Raw genomic sequence first — 15,194 nt, forward strand, 5'->3', positions numbered from 1 at the left:
TTGGAGGTGGAAGGAGATGAAGAGACACACAGGAAAAAACACCCAGGTGGTTTGGACCCCTCTCACCTGCTGTTGTGTGATGCTGGAGATGCGGGAGCGGGAGAGAAGTGGTTTGTGGTGTCCAGTCACTGACCAAGTTTACTTCTAGTAATGCATTTTAAAGGGACTCAAATAACGCTCCAGGTTCCACGTTGCTTAAGGGATGTATGTAAAGAGCTCAGAGTAAAACTGAGAGAGGAGTAAAGAAGCACGTAGGCAGGGAGGTGTTAGACCCAAAAAGTGCTGGGGAAAAACAAGCATCTGCATTTCTCCTTTTTTGGGGTTTTCTTTTGAAACTTTGCCCTTGTTAAGGAAGAAGCTGCAGATGGGGAATATCGAGACCCGGTGAACCCAAGGGGTGACAGGGGCTGAGCAGGGTCTGCCCACCCCCGGGTCAGAGCACACCGTGCTCAGCCACGCTGGAGCATTTGAGGAAACGGAGCTTTTGTTTACGTGGAGGTTTGGGGAATTTCTCTGCCTCTGCGTGTGCAGAGGGGCCCAGTGCTGAGTCCTGCTGTTTTCCTGCTCCAGTCACCCAGCTGAGGCACCCAAATGCACAGAGCAGATTTCCATGGCCGGTCACCCTGGAAAGAGCCAGTCTGACCGGCTTGCCCGGAGCAGCCGGGCAGGAAAACCAGCTGGTTCCAACAACCGCACAGTTTAAAAACCAAAAAAAAAAAAGGCAAAACAAGTCGAATAAACCCACGACAGGGAAGGGAAGGAGCCTCTCAGCTTCATCACTGATTTCCCAAAGATGCCCAACTGAGTCATTTCATCGGAAAAGCATCCTGGCTTCCACGGAGCAGAGGCAGAAGGAGCGTCGGGCCGGGAGCTGTGCTGCCGGCAGATCTGGTAGGTATCATCCCCGTCCCGATGGAAGCGGCCGTGTGTTTCGGCACCTTATTTGGCTATTGCTGCTTGTGCGGAGCGAGGACTTCTTGCAAACAGTGGGAAGAGCCGTGGGGATGCTTGGCTGCCTCTGACGCAAGAGGCTTGCCGGTGCATTTTTGACCTTGCTTTGAGTCTCAGCCGAGCGTTGGAGATGACGCTGCCCGCCTCTCCGCACACCCACCGCCGAGCCGCTGCGCTGGGAGGGACGGAGAGCCCCGGGGACGGCATTGCCCGGCCCCAGCTGGGACAGAGAGCGCCTTTCCCCATCCTCAGTTAAAAAGAAACTCCGCGAATGGTTTTAAGAGCATGAAAAACCAGTAGCTTCTACCCGACAGCGTGCAATCAGCTGTACTACAAGGTTACTAGCTCTGGAGGAGCCGTGTTGAATTGCATCAGCTGGGAACCTCATCCAAACCGTTTGGGTTGAGAGTAACCCTTTCTATTTATTGCCCTATTGTTTTGCCCTGGAAGAACACTGAGATACAATCTCTGAAAGCTTTATTGTTACAGATCAGCTTTTCCCTGGCCTCCCAAGTGGTCAACCTGTAAATTACACTCCTGCTTCCAAGTCTGAGAGGCTGAAATGGGGGTTACATTGACAGGGATTAAGGCCCCGGGAGGATTTGGTGGGAAAGGTCATCTGCTGCCCATCCTTCCAGCATTACCTAATTTCCCTATAGCAGCGTCAGCCACGCTAGCTCAAAGCCTCTGTGCTGTTTATATGTCAAACCTGGCTTATTGTGCTCAGAGGAACTTTTGGAAAGCTTTATTAATGTGTATGGGAAGACAGAGGAACAGCCCTTTATAAGTATCTCCATTATAACAGCAAAAGTGAAAAGGTGGCAGGACTTTAACATCCCCAGTAAGACGTTTTTGTTGTCTCCATGACGGCAAAGCTCCCGCTGCCATTCGCAGCAGAGAATGCGGGAATGGTGCTTGTGAGAAAGCTCTGGGCTGGCAGAGCCATCCTGGAGGGCGCAGTTTTGTCGGGATGTGGCTTCCCAACGCCCGGCACAGTATGGGACACATCCTGCCCACTGCCACCGACCACTGTGTCGGTCCCCAACACGCAGCTCCTCCTGCGTGACGGTTTTTCAGGAAGCCCGGTTGCCTTGGCGGGATGTATGTATCATTGGGTGGAGAGCTACAGGAAGCGGATAATACTTTTTTTTTCTCCATTTGTGCCGGTTCAGACTCTTTATTTGAAGACAGTTCCCATTTCCTACACTCACAGATGATACGGATGGAGGGAACCAGCCTCAGCGCGGGCACGGCGCAGGCCATGAACGGCGATGCTAAGGTAAGGGGGTTGCCTATGGAGAAATATTTTGCTGATGAATATGGGGCTTTTAAACACCCAGTGTTTCAAGAAAAACACCGTAAAGGCAGCAGAGTGGGCAAGGCTGCCACGGAAATGTGCTCGCAGCATCCACGCGTGTTCGGGACACGAGTTTTCACGGGACCTAGAGGATGCTGTGCGGGCCGGATCGGGGGTTCCTCCTCCGCACACCCCGGGAGCGCCGAACACCGCGCTGCGGGGGGAACGAGGCTCCACTGGCTGCGCCCTGAGGCGAGAGCCGAGGCGAGCCTTGCTGAGCCGAGCCGGGCCGAGCCTTGCTTTGCTGAGCCGAGCCGAGCCGAGCCGAGCCGGGCCGCCCCCCGGCGAGTCCCGGATGTTGGAGCGGCCCCCGCTTGCTCCGTCCTTCGCTTCCATAAAAGGCCAAGGGGCCCGGCTGCGCGGGGCGCGTTTTTCCTTTAATTACTATCCCCCTCCTCCTCCTCCTCCCTCTCCACCCTCCTCCTCCTCCCTCTACCCGCCCGCCCCTTCTCCTCCCGCGGCGGCCCCGCAGGCAGCGGCTGGGGGGCGGCTGGGCAGCGCTGCACCCCCCCGATCCCGCCCCACCGCGCCCCCATCCCACCCCCCCGGGGCGCGGAGGCGGGCTGAGCCGAGCCGTGCCGAGCCGAGCCGTGCTGAGCCGGGCTGAGCTGAGCCGAGCCGGCGGGCGGGCGCTGAGGCGCGGCTGGCGGCGCAGGAGGCCGGGGCCATGGCGCTGGACGGGATCCGCATGCCGGACGGCTGCTACGCCGATGGGACGTGGGAGCTGAGCGTCCATGTCACCGACCTGGGCCGCGACGTCACCCTTCGGGTCACCGGCGAGATCCACATCGGCGGTGTCATGCTGCGCCTCGTCGAGAAGCTCGGTGAGTGTCCCCGGCACCCCCCACCCAGCACAGCACCCTGCCCCAGCACCCCCAGCACCCTGCTCCGGGGCTGTGCTTGTGCACCTAGCACCCAGCACCCTACCAAAGTGCTGTGCTTGAGCACTCAGCACCTTGCCACAGTGCTGTGCTTGAGCACCCTGCCCCAGCACCCCAGACCCATCCCCAGCATCCAGCACCCTACCCCAGCGCTGTGCTTTGGTTTCCAGCACCCAGGACCCTGCACCAGTGCTGTGCTTGAGCACTCAGGACCCTGCTCCAGTGCTGTGCTTTAGTTCCCCGCATCCAAGACCCCATCCCAGTGCTGTGCATGAGCACTCTCTGCCCTGGCACCCAAAACCCTCCCCCACTGTTGTGCTTTAGCCCCCTGCATCCAGGACCCTGCCCCACTACCATGCTTCGGCTTCCAGCCCCCTCCCACAGCACGCAGGACCCCTTCACAGTGTAGTGCTGTAGTTCCCAGCACCCAGCATCCCACCCCAGTGCACTCAGCACCCTGCCCCAGTGCTGTGCTTTAGCTCCCAGCACCCAGCACCCTGCCCCAGTGCTGTGCTTTAGCTCCCAGCACCCAGCACCCTGCCCCAGTGCTGTGCTTTAGCTCTCAGCACCCAGCACCCTGCCCCAGTGCTGTGATTTAGCTCCCAGCACCCTGCCCCAGTGCTGTGCTTTAGCTCCCAGCACCCAGCACCCAGCACCCTGCCCCAGTGCTGTGCTTTAGCTCCCAGCACCCAGCACCCTGCCCCAGTGCTGTGCTTTAGCTCCCAGCACCCAGCACCCAGCACCCTGCCCCAGTGCTGTGCTTTAGCTCCCAGCACCCTGCCCCAGTGCTGTGCTTTAGCTCCCAGCACCCTCTCCAGCACCTAGGACCCTGCACCAGTGCTGTGCTTGAGCACCCAGGACCCTGCCACAGCACCCTATCCCAGTACTGTGCTTTAGTTCCTAGCCCCCTGTCCCAGCACTCTGCTTAGCACCCTGCCCTGGCGCACACACCCTGCCCTAGCACCCCATCCCAGCACCCTGCCCTAGCACCCCATCCCAGCCTGGGGCTGCCTATCCCCCCCATGCCCTACCCAGATACCCCTGCAGCCGCAGCACCCCCCATGCTCCCAGCCTGCGCCCTCCACTGCCACCTCTCAACTTGCCTCGGCCCAAAATCACCCAAAGTTTTACACCCCAGGGCTGGTTTGCCTGTGGCAGGGCCTCAGCCCCCGTCCACCAACTGCTTTGCATGGAGGATTTTGCCCCAAGCTGGGAAACATCTTCATTTATGGGGTGAGGGGGTTGGATTCTTATGGGCGCTCTCCAGTATACAGAAAAACTTAATTCTGAAGTTGTAGCTTGTGCGGCGCAGCTTTGGACGAGGGAAGCGCCTCCGAGGGCCCTTTGCGAGCATGGGGTGGTGAACGGGGCGGTGTGGGTGAGGGGAGCGGGGACACCGCGGTGTCCGATGGCTTTGGGTGCACCTGGACAAAGAGCCCGTTTGTCTGGGACGCGTGGGAACGCGCGGCCCGAGACGCCGGGGTGGCTTTGTGGCGGAGGAGCCAGCTCGGACGCGCTCCCCGCCGAAAGCGAGCACCCCAACTCGCCAGCCGTGGGGAGCCCCGTCCCGCCAAACCTTCCCCTTTTCTTTTATCAGCTCTTTAAGGCTCGGGTGTGTTTACTCAACGGTATAGTCCAGGCTGATTACTGTAATTGCTCAAATAAAATATTAATTGCGAGGTCCACGCGCGTGCCTGCGGCTGTGGGAGTAGCAGAGCTGTCAGCTGTGGGTCCCGTTTGAATGCAGAGCCCTTGTGCGGCTTTAAAAACGCCGTCTTCCACCATGCTTCGGTTTTGATTTATTAATTATCGGAAGTTAAAAGAAGGAAGAGACAGATATAAATATGCTTGTTTCGAAAGGAAGCAAGCGCTCCCATCAAAGGGTCTCGTGCTGGAGATAGCCTTCACTCTCTGAAAACTTGATTTTTGTGTGTGTGTGTATTATTTTTATGGTGGAGCTGCAGAAAGATTTGCCACAGTTGAGCGCTTGGTGGCTGGGTGAAAAAAAACACACATAGCTTTCTAGAAACGATAAAAAGTCAACCCATTGATCACAAATGAATAAGCGATGCTCCCCTCGGTTTCATGCTGCGCTGGGTGCCGGGACCAACTCGGGTGCTGAGAGCCGGACGCATGCATGGGGACGAAGCCCAGCGAGGACCTAAATTAGCGCCTGACGTAATGCATCCCCCCCCAAAAAGTGTCTGCCCGGATCCTTTCCACTTGTTAAATTAGGGATTGTATTAGAGGGAAGGAATGCAGCGGCCACAGTGCTGGAGGGGGGAGCAGGACGGTGCTCCCGGGGGGCTCAGCCCCAGACCCCCCTCCCCAGGACCATCAAGACCCGTGGATATCACCGGCTGTTGCCTTCCCTTTCCCCTTGGCTTTTGTCGCGGAGCCAAGCTATACGTATATAGTTCCTTTTAATCTTCCTGCGTGTCAGCTCTTCCAGCCCTCTCATTATTTTTATGGCTCTTCTTTGAGCTCCTGCCAGTTATCGGGGTCGGGTTTAGCAGAGCGGGGTGGGCCGGGACTCGCTCCTCATGTGCCTCCTCAATGCCGTCCTTCATCCAGCCTCTGCTTCATCTCCAGATATATTAATTTTGCAGTTTTTCCGTGTTGCAATCCTTTCCTTGCATTTTTAACCTGTTCCTCCCCAGTGTTAAAAAAATCATTCCTTCTTTGCGAAGCAGATTTTCTTTTTTCTGTGAATTTTAAGGAAATGCCTTTAAAAAGTTTCCTTGCAGATCCCCTATGGACTGCTGTGTTGTGGGTTTATCCCATCCTTTGGGATAAACCTTCTGGAGGGCAGGGAAAGCAGATTCTTGTGGCCTGCCCAGAGCTTCACAGAAGTTTAGGGCATCGCTTTGAATTTGCAGCAGACCAGCCCCATTCTGGTTGTGGGATGCTGGTAGAAGCTCTTCATTAATGAGAAGGGGGAGGTAAAAATGCCTTCCCTCCTCCCAAGCTTGGAAAAAGGGAAAATCTGGATTTATATTAGTATTTTCTTCTGTTTGTAGGAGAAAATCTGGTCAACTCAGTCCTTGCCTGTGCGGAGGGGCTGCAGTCGGACTGTTTGGGAAAAGGCAATTAAAATCTGTCATTAATGCAGGCAGGGATTTGGAAAAAACCCAAGCGGCAGATAGAGATTCTGGTTACTCAAGTGAATTGCAATGACCTGGTCGCTCCCCTGTTATTTATCACCCCGCTGGATTAAGCCACTTCATTAATTGAGCCGTGCCGTGTGCTTGGCAGAGTCCTCTCTGGAAAGCAGGCAGAAAAATGCTGAGGTTTTAAGAGCAGTAGTATTTAGCTGGTCTGTGGTGGTTGGGGTCTGTACTGGAAACTCCTGGTGCTCGCCCAGGGGTTTTTAGGAATTTTGCCACTATTGACTTACAAACAACAAAAAAATGAGGCTTAAAATCACTGGGAGCAGAGGAAGGAAGGAAGTGAACGCGGGTTATTGTTGTTGTCAACTTAAGGCAGTTTTAAACACATGCAAGAAAAAAACACTCTGCTTTTTTGAAATGCGCTTGGGAGGAGCTTTGTGGGATATGCGTTAAACGCAGGATTTGGGGGATGCTCTATATGGTAGTGGGAATAATGGATTAGCTGACAGAAATGGAGAAGGGGGGGACAAATGGTGGCTGGCAGAGGAATGGCTTAAGACAGATGACCTAAATGTGCACTGAGCAGATTCAGAAAGTCCGTGGATGGAAGTTTTGTAATGGAAAAGCAGATTTTTCTCTAGGTTTCTTTTACAGGCGGTATATGTGTGGCAGCCGGTTCCAGCTGCTTGCTGAGAGCGCTGGGGGAGGACCGAGCACCTTTAGGGGTTTGTGCTGAAGAAAATAAGTGAATGAAGCAAATAAAATCAGCTGGGTTTGGAATGAGGATAGTCCTTCTGGACTTGAAGGTGTTAACGCTTGCAGCATCACCCAGCCAAGGCAGCAGGACAGCTTGAGGTGCTGCGTCTCCTTTTTATCCAGCCAGGATGGATGCGGGGACCGCATCTGGGATAAATGTCAAAGCAGATCCCTTACCCTCCATAGAGAGCAGCTGATAACACCGGGCAGTGATTACATCTTCTAAGGCCTTGGGGTTGTTTTTGTGAATCACATCATCAGGGTTTGGGCAACTCCATTGTTCTGCTATCTCCTTTCCATCACTTGGGGGATGTCACCTGAGGACTGGCACAGGAGTTGTCACATGCAAAGTGTTTTGTTTTAGCACATGGAGCTCTTTCTTTTGCAGGTTTTAGCCTGCAAATGTGTCTGTGATTCACTGGAGGGGCTCTGTTCACCATGGGATGGACTCTGCCCTTGTTATCTTGCCAATGGCTTGAGCTGCACTCTTTTGCAAGATCGATTGAGAATATTAATGTTCTCTGTGTAAAGTCTCTTTTTCTTAATGGACCCCTTAAGAGGTTATCAATAAAATGCCAAGAAAGTGCAGCGTCATTGATTTCCCCAGGTTTGTGTTTGAGGTTTAGGTTTTGCAGTGCTTATAAATGCTCCAAGCTGTCGTGAGACTTGCTGGACAAATTCTTTGCCTTGAAACTGGAACGAACTCTTTGAAACAGCTTAAGGCTATGTAAGAGAAATGCAGAACCCTTGCCCCAGCCCATTTCTGTTGCAAACACGAGGCAGGATGAGTCTCTGGTGCTGTTTTGCAGGTGACTTGCTCTTTTTGCTGTGGACTGGTCCCAGGAGACTTGGGTAGGGGCGCACTAGGTGGCCACCTGTGCTTTGCTGTTAGAGAAGGCAAGAGAAATGGCTGAAGGCTACAGAGAAATAAAGGCAGGAGTTTTATTGTAGCCATACTTTCCAAAAATACTTATTTGAGCATCAGTGCCTGGCGTATGGTCCGGGCATTTCTCTGGTCCCTGCCACCAGGATGGCAATGAGCACCTTCATTTGCAAGATCTGCAGATACTTGTCTGGCTGTCAGTTGAGACAAGGAGGTTTTGCTTCAAAATCAGTGCTTGGTCACTCCTCAGTATTGCTTTTCAAGTCCATGACGTTCACGAGAGGACCCTGAGTGCCATTTAATATGCCGGCAGGCTTGCGAGGAGCTGTTTGCATTCCCTTTGAGGCAGCGCGGTGAGTGCTTGACTCAAACAACGTGATAAATGGTGACGGTGTTTGCTGCCGCATTTTTGGCAGGCGGGACCCCTCCAACACTCCTCACCGATCCCGCTCCAGATTTCCCCGGGAAACCTCATCCCAGGCTTTTAAACGGCAAAACCTGCACAGGTGGGATGGTGAGCACAGAGTCCAGAGAGATCTGGCACGCTGCTGGGCACAAAAGTCCTTCTGCTCCAGAAACAGGCAGTGATTTTGGGCCATTTTGAGGTAAAAGTGTTACCGTGGATGCTGCCCAGCAGAGATGCTCCAGGCAGGGATGCTCCTGCTTCAGCATCTTCAAGGAGACCAGCAGAGCTGCTAACGCACCCTGTATTTACATATCGCCACTTGATTAATATCTTTGCTAGTGACCTGTGCTGAATCTTTGTCCCCCGAATAACACATTTTTAATAGCAGTTAGGTGAGAATATCCAGGTGCCTGTTAACGCACTCTCCGGCCGTGCACATTGATCCATGCAGGGCCGGCTCTTTACATCCAGCTTTTGCCTCCAGGAAGCTTCTGCATAGGGCCTACACCAAATTACAGGATCGTGGCTCAAATAATGTCCTCTTTGTTAGCATAAGTGGAATATTCAGCTGAACTGCCAATGACCAGAGGAATTCGGGGTGGGGGTAGGTAAAATCCGTAGGCAGGCGGCTCCAAGCTGCGGTCACAGCAATTAATATTTCTACGTAGGGTGGCGGTGACTCTTTGGAAGCCAGAAATGAAACTGAAATTTTAAATGTTTGTTTGTTTATTTATTTATTTATGTTTAATTCTTTCGCTAGGAGTCATCTGGTGTGACTCGAAAGAGCGCGGCCGATGACACAGATCCCAGTCAGAGGGGGAAGAGGACGGGGTGGGAGGTGGCGGCAGCGGTGGCGTCCCCGCAAATACCAGAGCCTGGGTTTGTCATACCACAGACAGGAAATTGTTGGGTTTGCTGCTCCCACCCAGCCCAAATCAGTAGTTTCCTCTTCCAGCTCCCTCAGGTTTCGATTTGGCGTGAGGCGTGCGGGGAAGCCGGCGTGGGGAGCCGCGTCCACCACGCTCACGTCACTCCGAGAGAGCTAAAATTATAAAAATCATCACATTCACACATTTCCCTTCTTTTAAAAAAAAGATATATTTATTCCTTTTCCCCCATAGCCATCCTTTCCTTCTCCCCACCGCTCTCCATCAGTGCTTGCATTTCACCCAGGCATCTGGCCGAGTCTCTCTCACCCATATAAAAGCCCAAACAAATTGTACTCAAAATAGTTTAATATTTCTAGACAGAAGCCAAACGCCTCCGGGTGTTCCCTGGCAGGGATTTTTGAACCTTCTTTCAGTGCTGTTACGTGTGCGATGGTTGCATTCATGGCAGGCACCGTCCTTCTCTGGGTACGGGGGTAAAATCATGGCCCACCCCTGATTTTTGGTGTAGAAAAATGGCATTGGGTAGTTGTCACTCTGCAGCTTGCAGGCTGCTGCAGGTTTATGAGCGAATTCTTGCAAACCCACTATGGGACGTTATGAAAAGCAAACCAGGAACCTTGACTTTAACCCTTGGTTTCTGATTATGGCGGAAAAAAAAAGGATTGTGGACAAGTGCATGAAATTGTGGATGTGGGGAGTGTTTACCGAGTTGGGAAAGAGAAGAGGGAGTATTTGCACTGCAAACTTCAGTTGTTTCAACATCACTGGTGACACCACCACTGCGAGCTCCTATTTGGTGTGTTTAGGGGAATTTTATTTTTAAATTCTCTTTTTTTGGTGGTGGTGGTTTTCCTTAGAGACAAGGGGAATGGAAGGAGTTTTATGATGCTCTTGGCACACAGACTTCAGCCCAGTGTCCAGACCTGGGTGTGTTTGGGGGAGAAAGTGTGTTAAAACATCTTAAAGATGATGCATTTATTTGTTCTCGTTCTGAAATGTTAATTAACCAATAGCTTAGAAAGGGGCAGAAAAAACTGAGCAAAACTTCTCAGCTGCTGGGATTCAGTTCTGAATGTTCTCAGGGGCTTTCAAAGCTTTTCAGGTTTTATAATTTAGAAAAATACTGAACATCCCCAAATTTCTGCTGGATGGGGAAATAAAGAGTTTGAGCAGAATTGTTTTCTCACCCTGGTTTGCTTTTGCACATTGCTCTGGTTTTGATTGTCCGGCTGGAGCTTCCACCAGGTAGAAGTAATGGGGCAGGGTACGCAAAGTGCCCAGCAAACCAGTGGAAAGCTTGTTTATTTTCTGTTTTATTTTTGGAGAACTGTGCTGCTCGGCTTTTCTTGTGCTCACCGGGTTTCCCAGCGAGTTTGCAGCAGCTCTGGGTGCAGCTCACGCTTATTGACTATTCAAATACGATGCTTGGTCGGGAGCTGGTGCACGGGATGTCCCTGTGCTGGCATCAGTCCCTCTCCTGTGGACCAGGTGGGATCTTAGAGACCTCTAAATTTCGGTAAAATGTGGCTGAATTTGGAGAACATGTTTACAATGGGATTGGGAGGGGGTGCGTGTAGGCAAACAGACACAGCAGCAGTTGCATAAACCTTCCCCTTTATCATCTCAGCTGGGTTTTAGCTTGCAAAACCAGACAGCAAGCAAAAATTCATCTTGCCAATTATTACATTTTAAATCTCTTACCAGCCGATTATATGTTTGTTTGTGGTTGGTTTTTCCCCCCCACTTCTCCCTTCAGGCTTATGTACTTTTGGAAGAGTTAATTGCTGAAACTCCAAATTCAATTAGAAAGTCTGTGTTTTATGAAATTGCCTGGGAAGAGCTCTATCTCTGTCTTGCTGAGCTTCCCTTCCTTGCTGATAACATGCAGAGCTTTGCTCGGCACGACGTCTGCAGCTGCAGTTGTCCTCGCTGCCACCCGCGTGTCCTGCCCTGCCAGGGGTGGGTTAATGTTTGGACTCAATGTTCTCGAGGGTCTGTTCCAACCAAAATGATTCTGTGATCAATGAGCTTGGGCCAACATGCAGAAATAAGTAAGAAAAATGGTGAGGTTTCCTCCGCTCCCCTTGGCTCTGCAAAGGACCTAGAGCAGGGACCAACTCCTCATCCTCATCTTGCTTTGCTCCAGGAGTTCATCCCAAAACACATGCAAGGGAAGGCTGGTGGCACCTGAAGCACTTCTGGTTGTTGTCACTGCCGGGGTAGGACGAGGCTCCTTTCCCTTATGTTCTGCCCAGGGTGTTGCACTTTGGGTGAAACCTGGAAGATTTGGTGTCCCCCTCTTGCAGACCAGTGTCCTACCTGATCTCCAAGAGAGGAACAACGCTGGCTCGTAGTTTGGTGTGGGGTGAGGCTGCCCAAGGCATCACGAGGGCTGCAAACCTCACTTTCCAGGGGGATAAACTTATCAGAATAACCATCCTTAAGGCACACTTGGGGAATTGCCTGAATTATATGTGAAGCCTCAGCTGAGAAACCAGGAATTCAGGTTGCCTGTTTGGTCCTCCTTTATCTGCCATAGGGTCCCGCCAAATGTCCTCTGGCTCTGTTATGGGGTATGATGTCTTTTTGGCAGGGAAGGGTTCCCTTATGCCTTGCAGGTTCATTGGGGACGAGTCAGGGTTGCAAACTGCTGGCATCGTCACCCTGGGGCACTTTTCCTTGCTGGTGAGGGAAGGGAACAGGCTGGTAGTCAAGGCAGCTGAGTGCTCCCTGGAGAAGTGGTTTTCCTCCCTTCCTTCCTTCCTCTGCTGCTCTGTTGTGTCTGTGCTTCTTATTTTGTGCCGGATGAATCATGGAAACCACGCTTCTTAATTGAGTTTTCTGCCATTTCTAGTGGTTCCACAGGAGGCAGGGAGCAAGCCAGCGAAAGCCTCCTCTGGAGGGATGCTTGCTGCAAAATCAGCTTGTTAAGATCCGCATTATAAAATAAAATATAAAATAATAAAATAATAATCCACCCTTGCTTTCCTTTATTCCCTCCTGTAGAAAAATGAGCGAGCGGAATTGCTCTGGTGCAAGGACTGAAAGCAAATCTGCACGGTGCTTGCAAAGACCTTCCCAAGCCGATGGGTGCTTGTCAGTGTCGGGGTGTTGGGGAGTGGAGGTGGCCCCAGTTTTCGGCTCCTCCGGAGGGTTTTCTGACGGTTCAGCTGGGTTCAGCATCACTGCAAAACTGCTCAGAGGTTACAACAGCGTTGGGTATGGCTGCATCTCACAGGTGAGCAGCTTGGAGAAACCCATAGACCTTCTGCTGCAAGAGATGCTGAGGAACAAAGTAGATTTTGTTTTACATATGTGTATAATAAATGTATGCATAAAACCATAATAAAAGCCTGTAGGTACCTCTAGGGCAAACACCATATGCTCAGTTCATGGCTTGTGATACACGTCATCTGTGCCTTTTGTGTTTGTGGAGTAGTATCAGTGGTGTAAAGCAAATTTAAAGGGCGTTTTGCTGCTCTTTCTGCAGGTGAGTGGCGTCCATTCATGGAAAAGGTGCCTGTCAGCATGGCCATCATGAGATAAATCGTTTCGGCTCTAGTAGGAGGAGGTTTTTGTGTCGCAGCACAAGTAGTAGCTACTGCCATGGCATCTTAATAAATTAAATTTCCAAGTGGTAGTTGAGTGATCCTATTAACACTGAAAAGAGCTTCCTTCCTAGAGTTTACTCTAATAATAATAATAAAGAAAAAAGAGTAACTTTCAGTCTTGAAAGAGTAACTTTCAGGCTTGCCGGGATTGGCTTTTCTCCCCAAAGCCTGCGTGTGGACCCGGATCCAGCATCCCACAAGTTGAGCAGCTCGAACCCTGCAAAGATGCTCATTGATGCTGTTGGCTTGTAAATGCCTCCGTTGCGCACGTGGGTTGTAAAACACCACCGGTGGTTTAGAAAGCAAGCGGTAAAATGTCACCAAGTCTTTTGCGGTGCCTCGTTGCTGGGCTGTGTAGGTGGTGGCATCTTCAGGAGGAGATTTTGGTTTTGAGCAATGCAAAGATTGGCTGCTGCATTTTTTGGTCACCTCCTTGGCGCTTCATTTACTGTCCCTGCCCTGTCAAGATGTGGGTTTACCCTTGTAAACCGCATTTATAAACCAAATAAAAGGGCGCTTCTTTTTCCAGCAGCGTAGCAGCGCGTTTCTTCATTAGCAGAAGATGCTCTGTGATTTTTCTGAACAAGGACACATTGAACATCCACATTCAGCGTTGTGCCCTCGTATACTCAGTGTCCTCCATAGCTGTTGTTTTATTTTCTCCTCCTCCTTTTTTCATTGCTCTTGAATAGCTCTGTGAATACACAACATACTTTGACGTCTGTTTTTTGGGGTGGTGACCCATGTGTGTCCCCTGGCACGCTGGGACGAGAGGGAGGTCAAGCTCACGGGAACCACAGTGTTGGGAACAAGGCTGCTTTTGTCCTTTTTTTTTAATTATTATTATTATTTTATTTTTTAACAAGCCAAACTACTTTTCGTGCAAGAAATTATGCTCTTAAATCTAAATTGCTGCACGGGTCAGTTCTGTTTTGGACACCTCCATGGGTGTAGATGTGTAGATGTTCTCCTGAAAACAAAGCAGTATAAAATAGTGGTGAGGGTCGCCCACAGTGGTAAATAGGGGAGAATTCAAGGTACCACTTTGCATCCACCAGCGGGTCAAAGCCCTTTGGCAGTGTGGCTGCTGCACAAGGTATTTTTCATGTCTTAGGTGCATCTGGGGCACATGATTAAAAACTCCTATTAAGTCTCATTAGTACCAAGAACATCAGATTGTCATGGCTACAGCTTTATTGCAGCAGTCTGATTATAATTTTATAGGATGCTTATCTCCGCGTTTCAAAGTATCATTTTTCAAGTGTTGTGATAAGAGGCTGGAAGGATTTTTTTTTGTCTTTTTTTCCATTTTGTACTTTGCTCTGCAATTTAATCTGTTATTGGGGGGTGGAGGGGAGTCTATTCCAACGTGTGCCATACTCCAAACCACTCAAATCTGCACTAAAAAATAGATTCTGTCCCAAAACAGCATCCGTGTCACCCAGCAAAACACATCAGCATTTCTGTTGGACTCGAGATAAATGAAAACAGCTCTGGTTTGGGTTTTTTGTTTGGTTCGTGTTTTTTTTTCCCATAATTGTCCTAGAAGGAGTGGCTTTGGCATGTTTAAAGGAATCTGGGTTTAAAGAGGTCAGTCTGAGCAGCAAGGCAGTGGTGTCCTGTCCGCTGCATAGGGAGCAATGGGAGCTATATAGCTATATGTTTGTGGATATATATACATCCCCCCCCCACCCCCGTATTTTTATATACATTATTATTATTATTATTATTTTGATTCTAGCTTGTTTTTATTCTTTGCATTATTTTTGACCACAAGAACATTAGCTCAAAATGAGCTGGTCACCTTGGTGACGCTGTAGGGTCACAGAGCATCCTGGGCGCACCTATCTCATCAAATCCCAGTCCCTGCGCTGGTTGGGAGGACGTTGTAAAAGCAAGCGATGCTCCTTCAGCCATCCCCAGCAAACCATGCCGGTCTGGATCTGACCCGCTGAGATGCAGAAGCTGATCTCTGCACCAGTATCTGCACTGGGGAAAGGAAACACAGCGCTATTTAATGGCTGTATCAGGAGTTTCTGAAAAGTAAATAATATTAATGACCCACAAGAGCGGGCGCTGGCTGGAGTGGGACATTCAGCAGTGCTCTTGGCTGTAAAATACTGCTTTATCCTTGCCTTAACCCGGCACTTCTGTCCTGCTTCGTGTGCCGGATTAGCCGTTTTTTTTACTTCTGAACGTTTTGGGAACATTTGCTTTTTGTTTTTAGCAATGGGAAGATAACGCCTCTAGACCTCAAGGGCACGCACCGCTCGATAGTGCATGGAAAAACAAAACCTACCAATGCAACCACATGAGCTTACATGTGCTGATTTTTGGTGGTTCATTTAA

At 50.8% G+C, this 15,194-nt stretch overlaps 1 protein-coding gene across 8 annotated transcripts in view; it reads left to right on the forward strand.

The window, feature by feature from the left end:
• The first annotated feature begins 565 nt into the window (after positions 1-565).
• Positions 566-15,194, forward strand: part of FERMT2 (FERM domain containing kindlin 2) — a 57,249-nt gene continuing 42,620 nt past the window's right edge. For 3 of the 8 annotated variants that reach the window (XM_065063175.1, XM_065063177.1, XM_065063179.1), the window contains exons 1-2: positions 2,129-2,230; positions 2,964-3,132. In XM_065063175.1, coding sequence (XP_064919247.1) covers positions 2,165-2,230; positions 2,964-3,132 — 235 coding nt within the window. In that variant the 5' untranslated portion in view covers positions 2,129-2,164. Of the gene's footprint in view, positions 892-2,128; positions 2,231-2,847; positions 3,133-15,194 lie in introns of those variants that run through there. The other 5 variants (XM_005510283.3, XM_005510284.3, XM_065063180.1 and 2 more) reach the window with 4 other exon arrangements.

Source organism: Columba livia, chromosome 5, assembly GCF_036013475.1.
Source record: "Columba livia isolate bColLiv1 breed racing homer chromosome 5, bColLiv1.pat.W.v2, whole genome shotgun sequence".
NCBI classification, from domain to species: Eukaryota; Metazoa; Chordata; class Aves; order Columbiformes; family Columbidae; genus Columba; species Columba livia.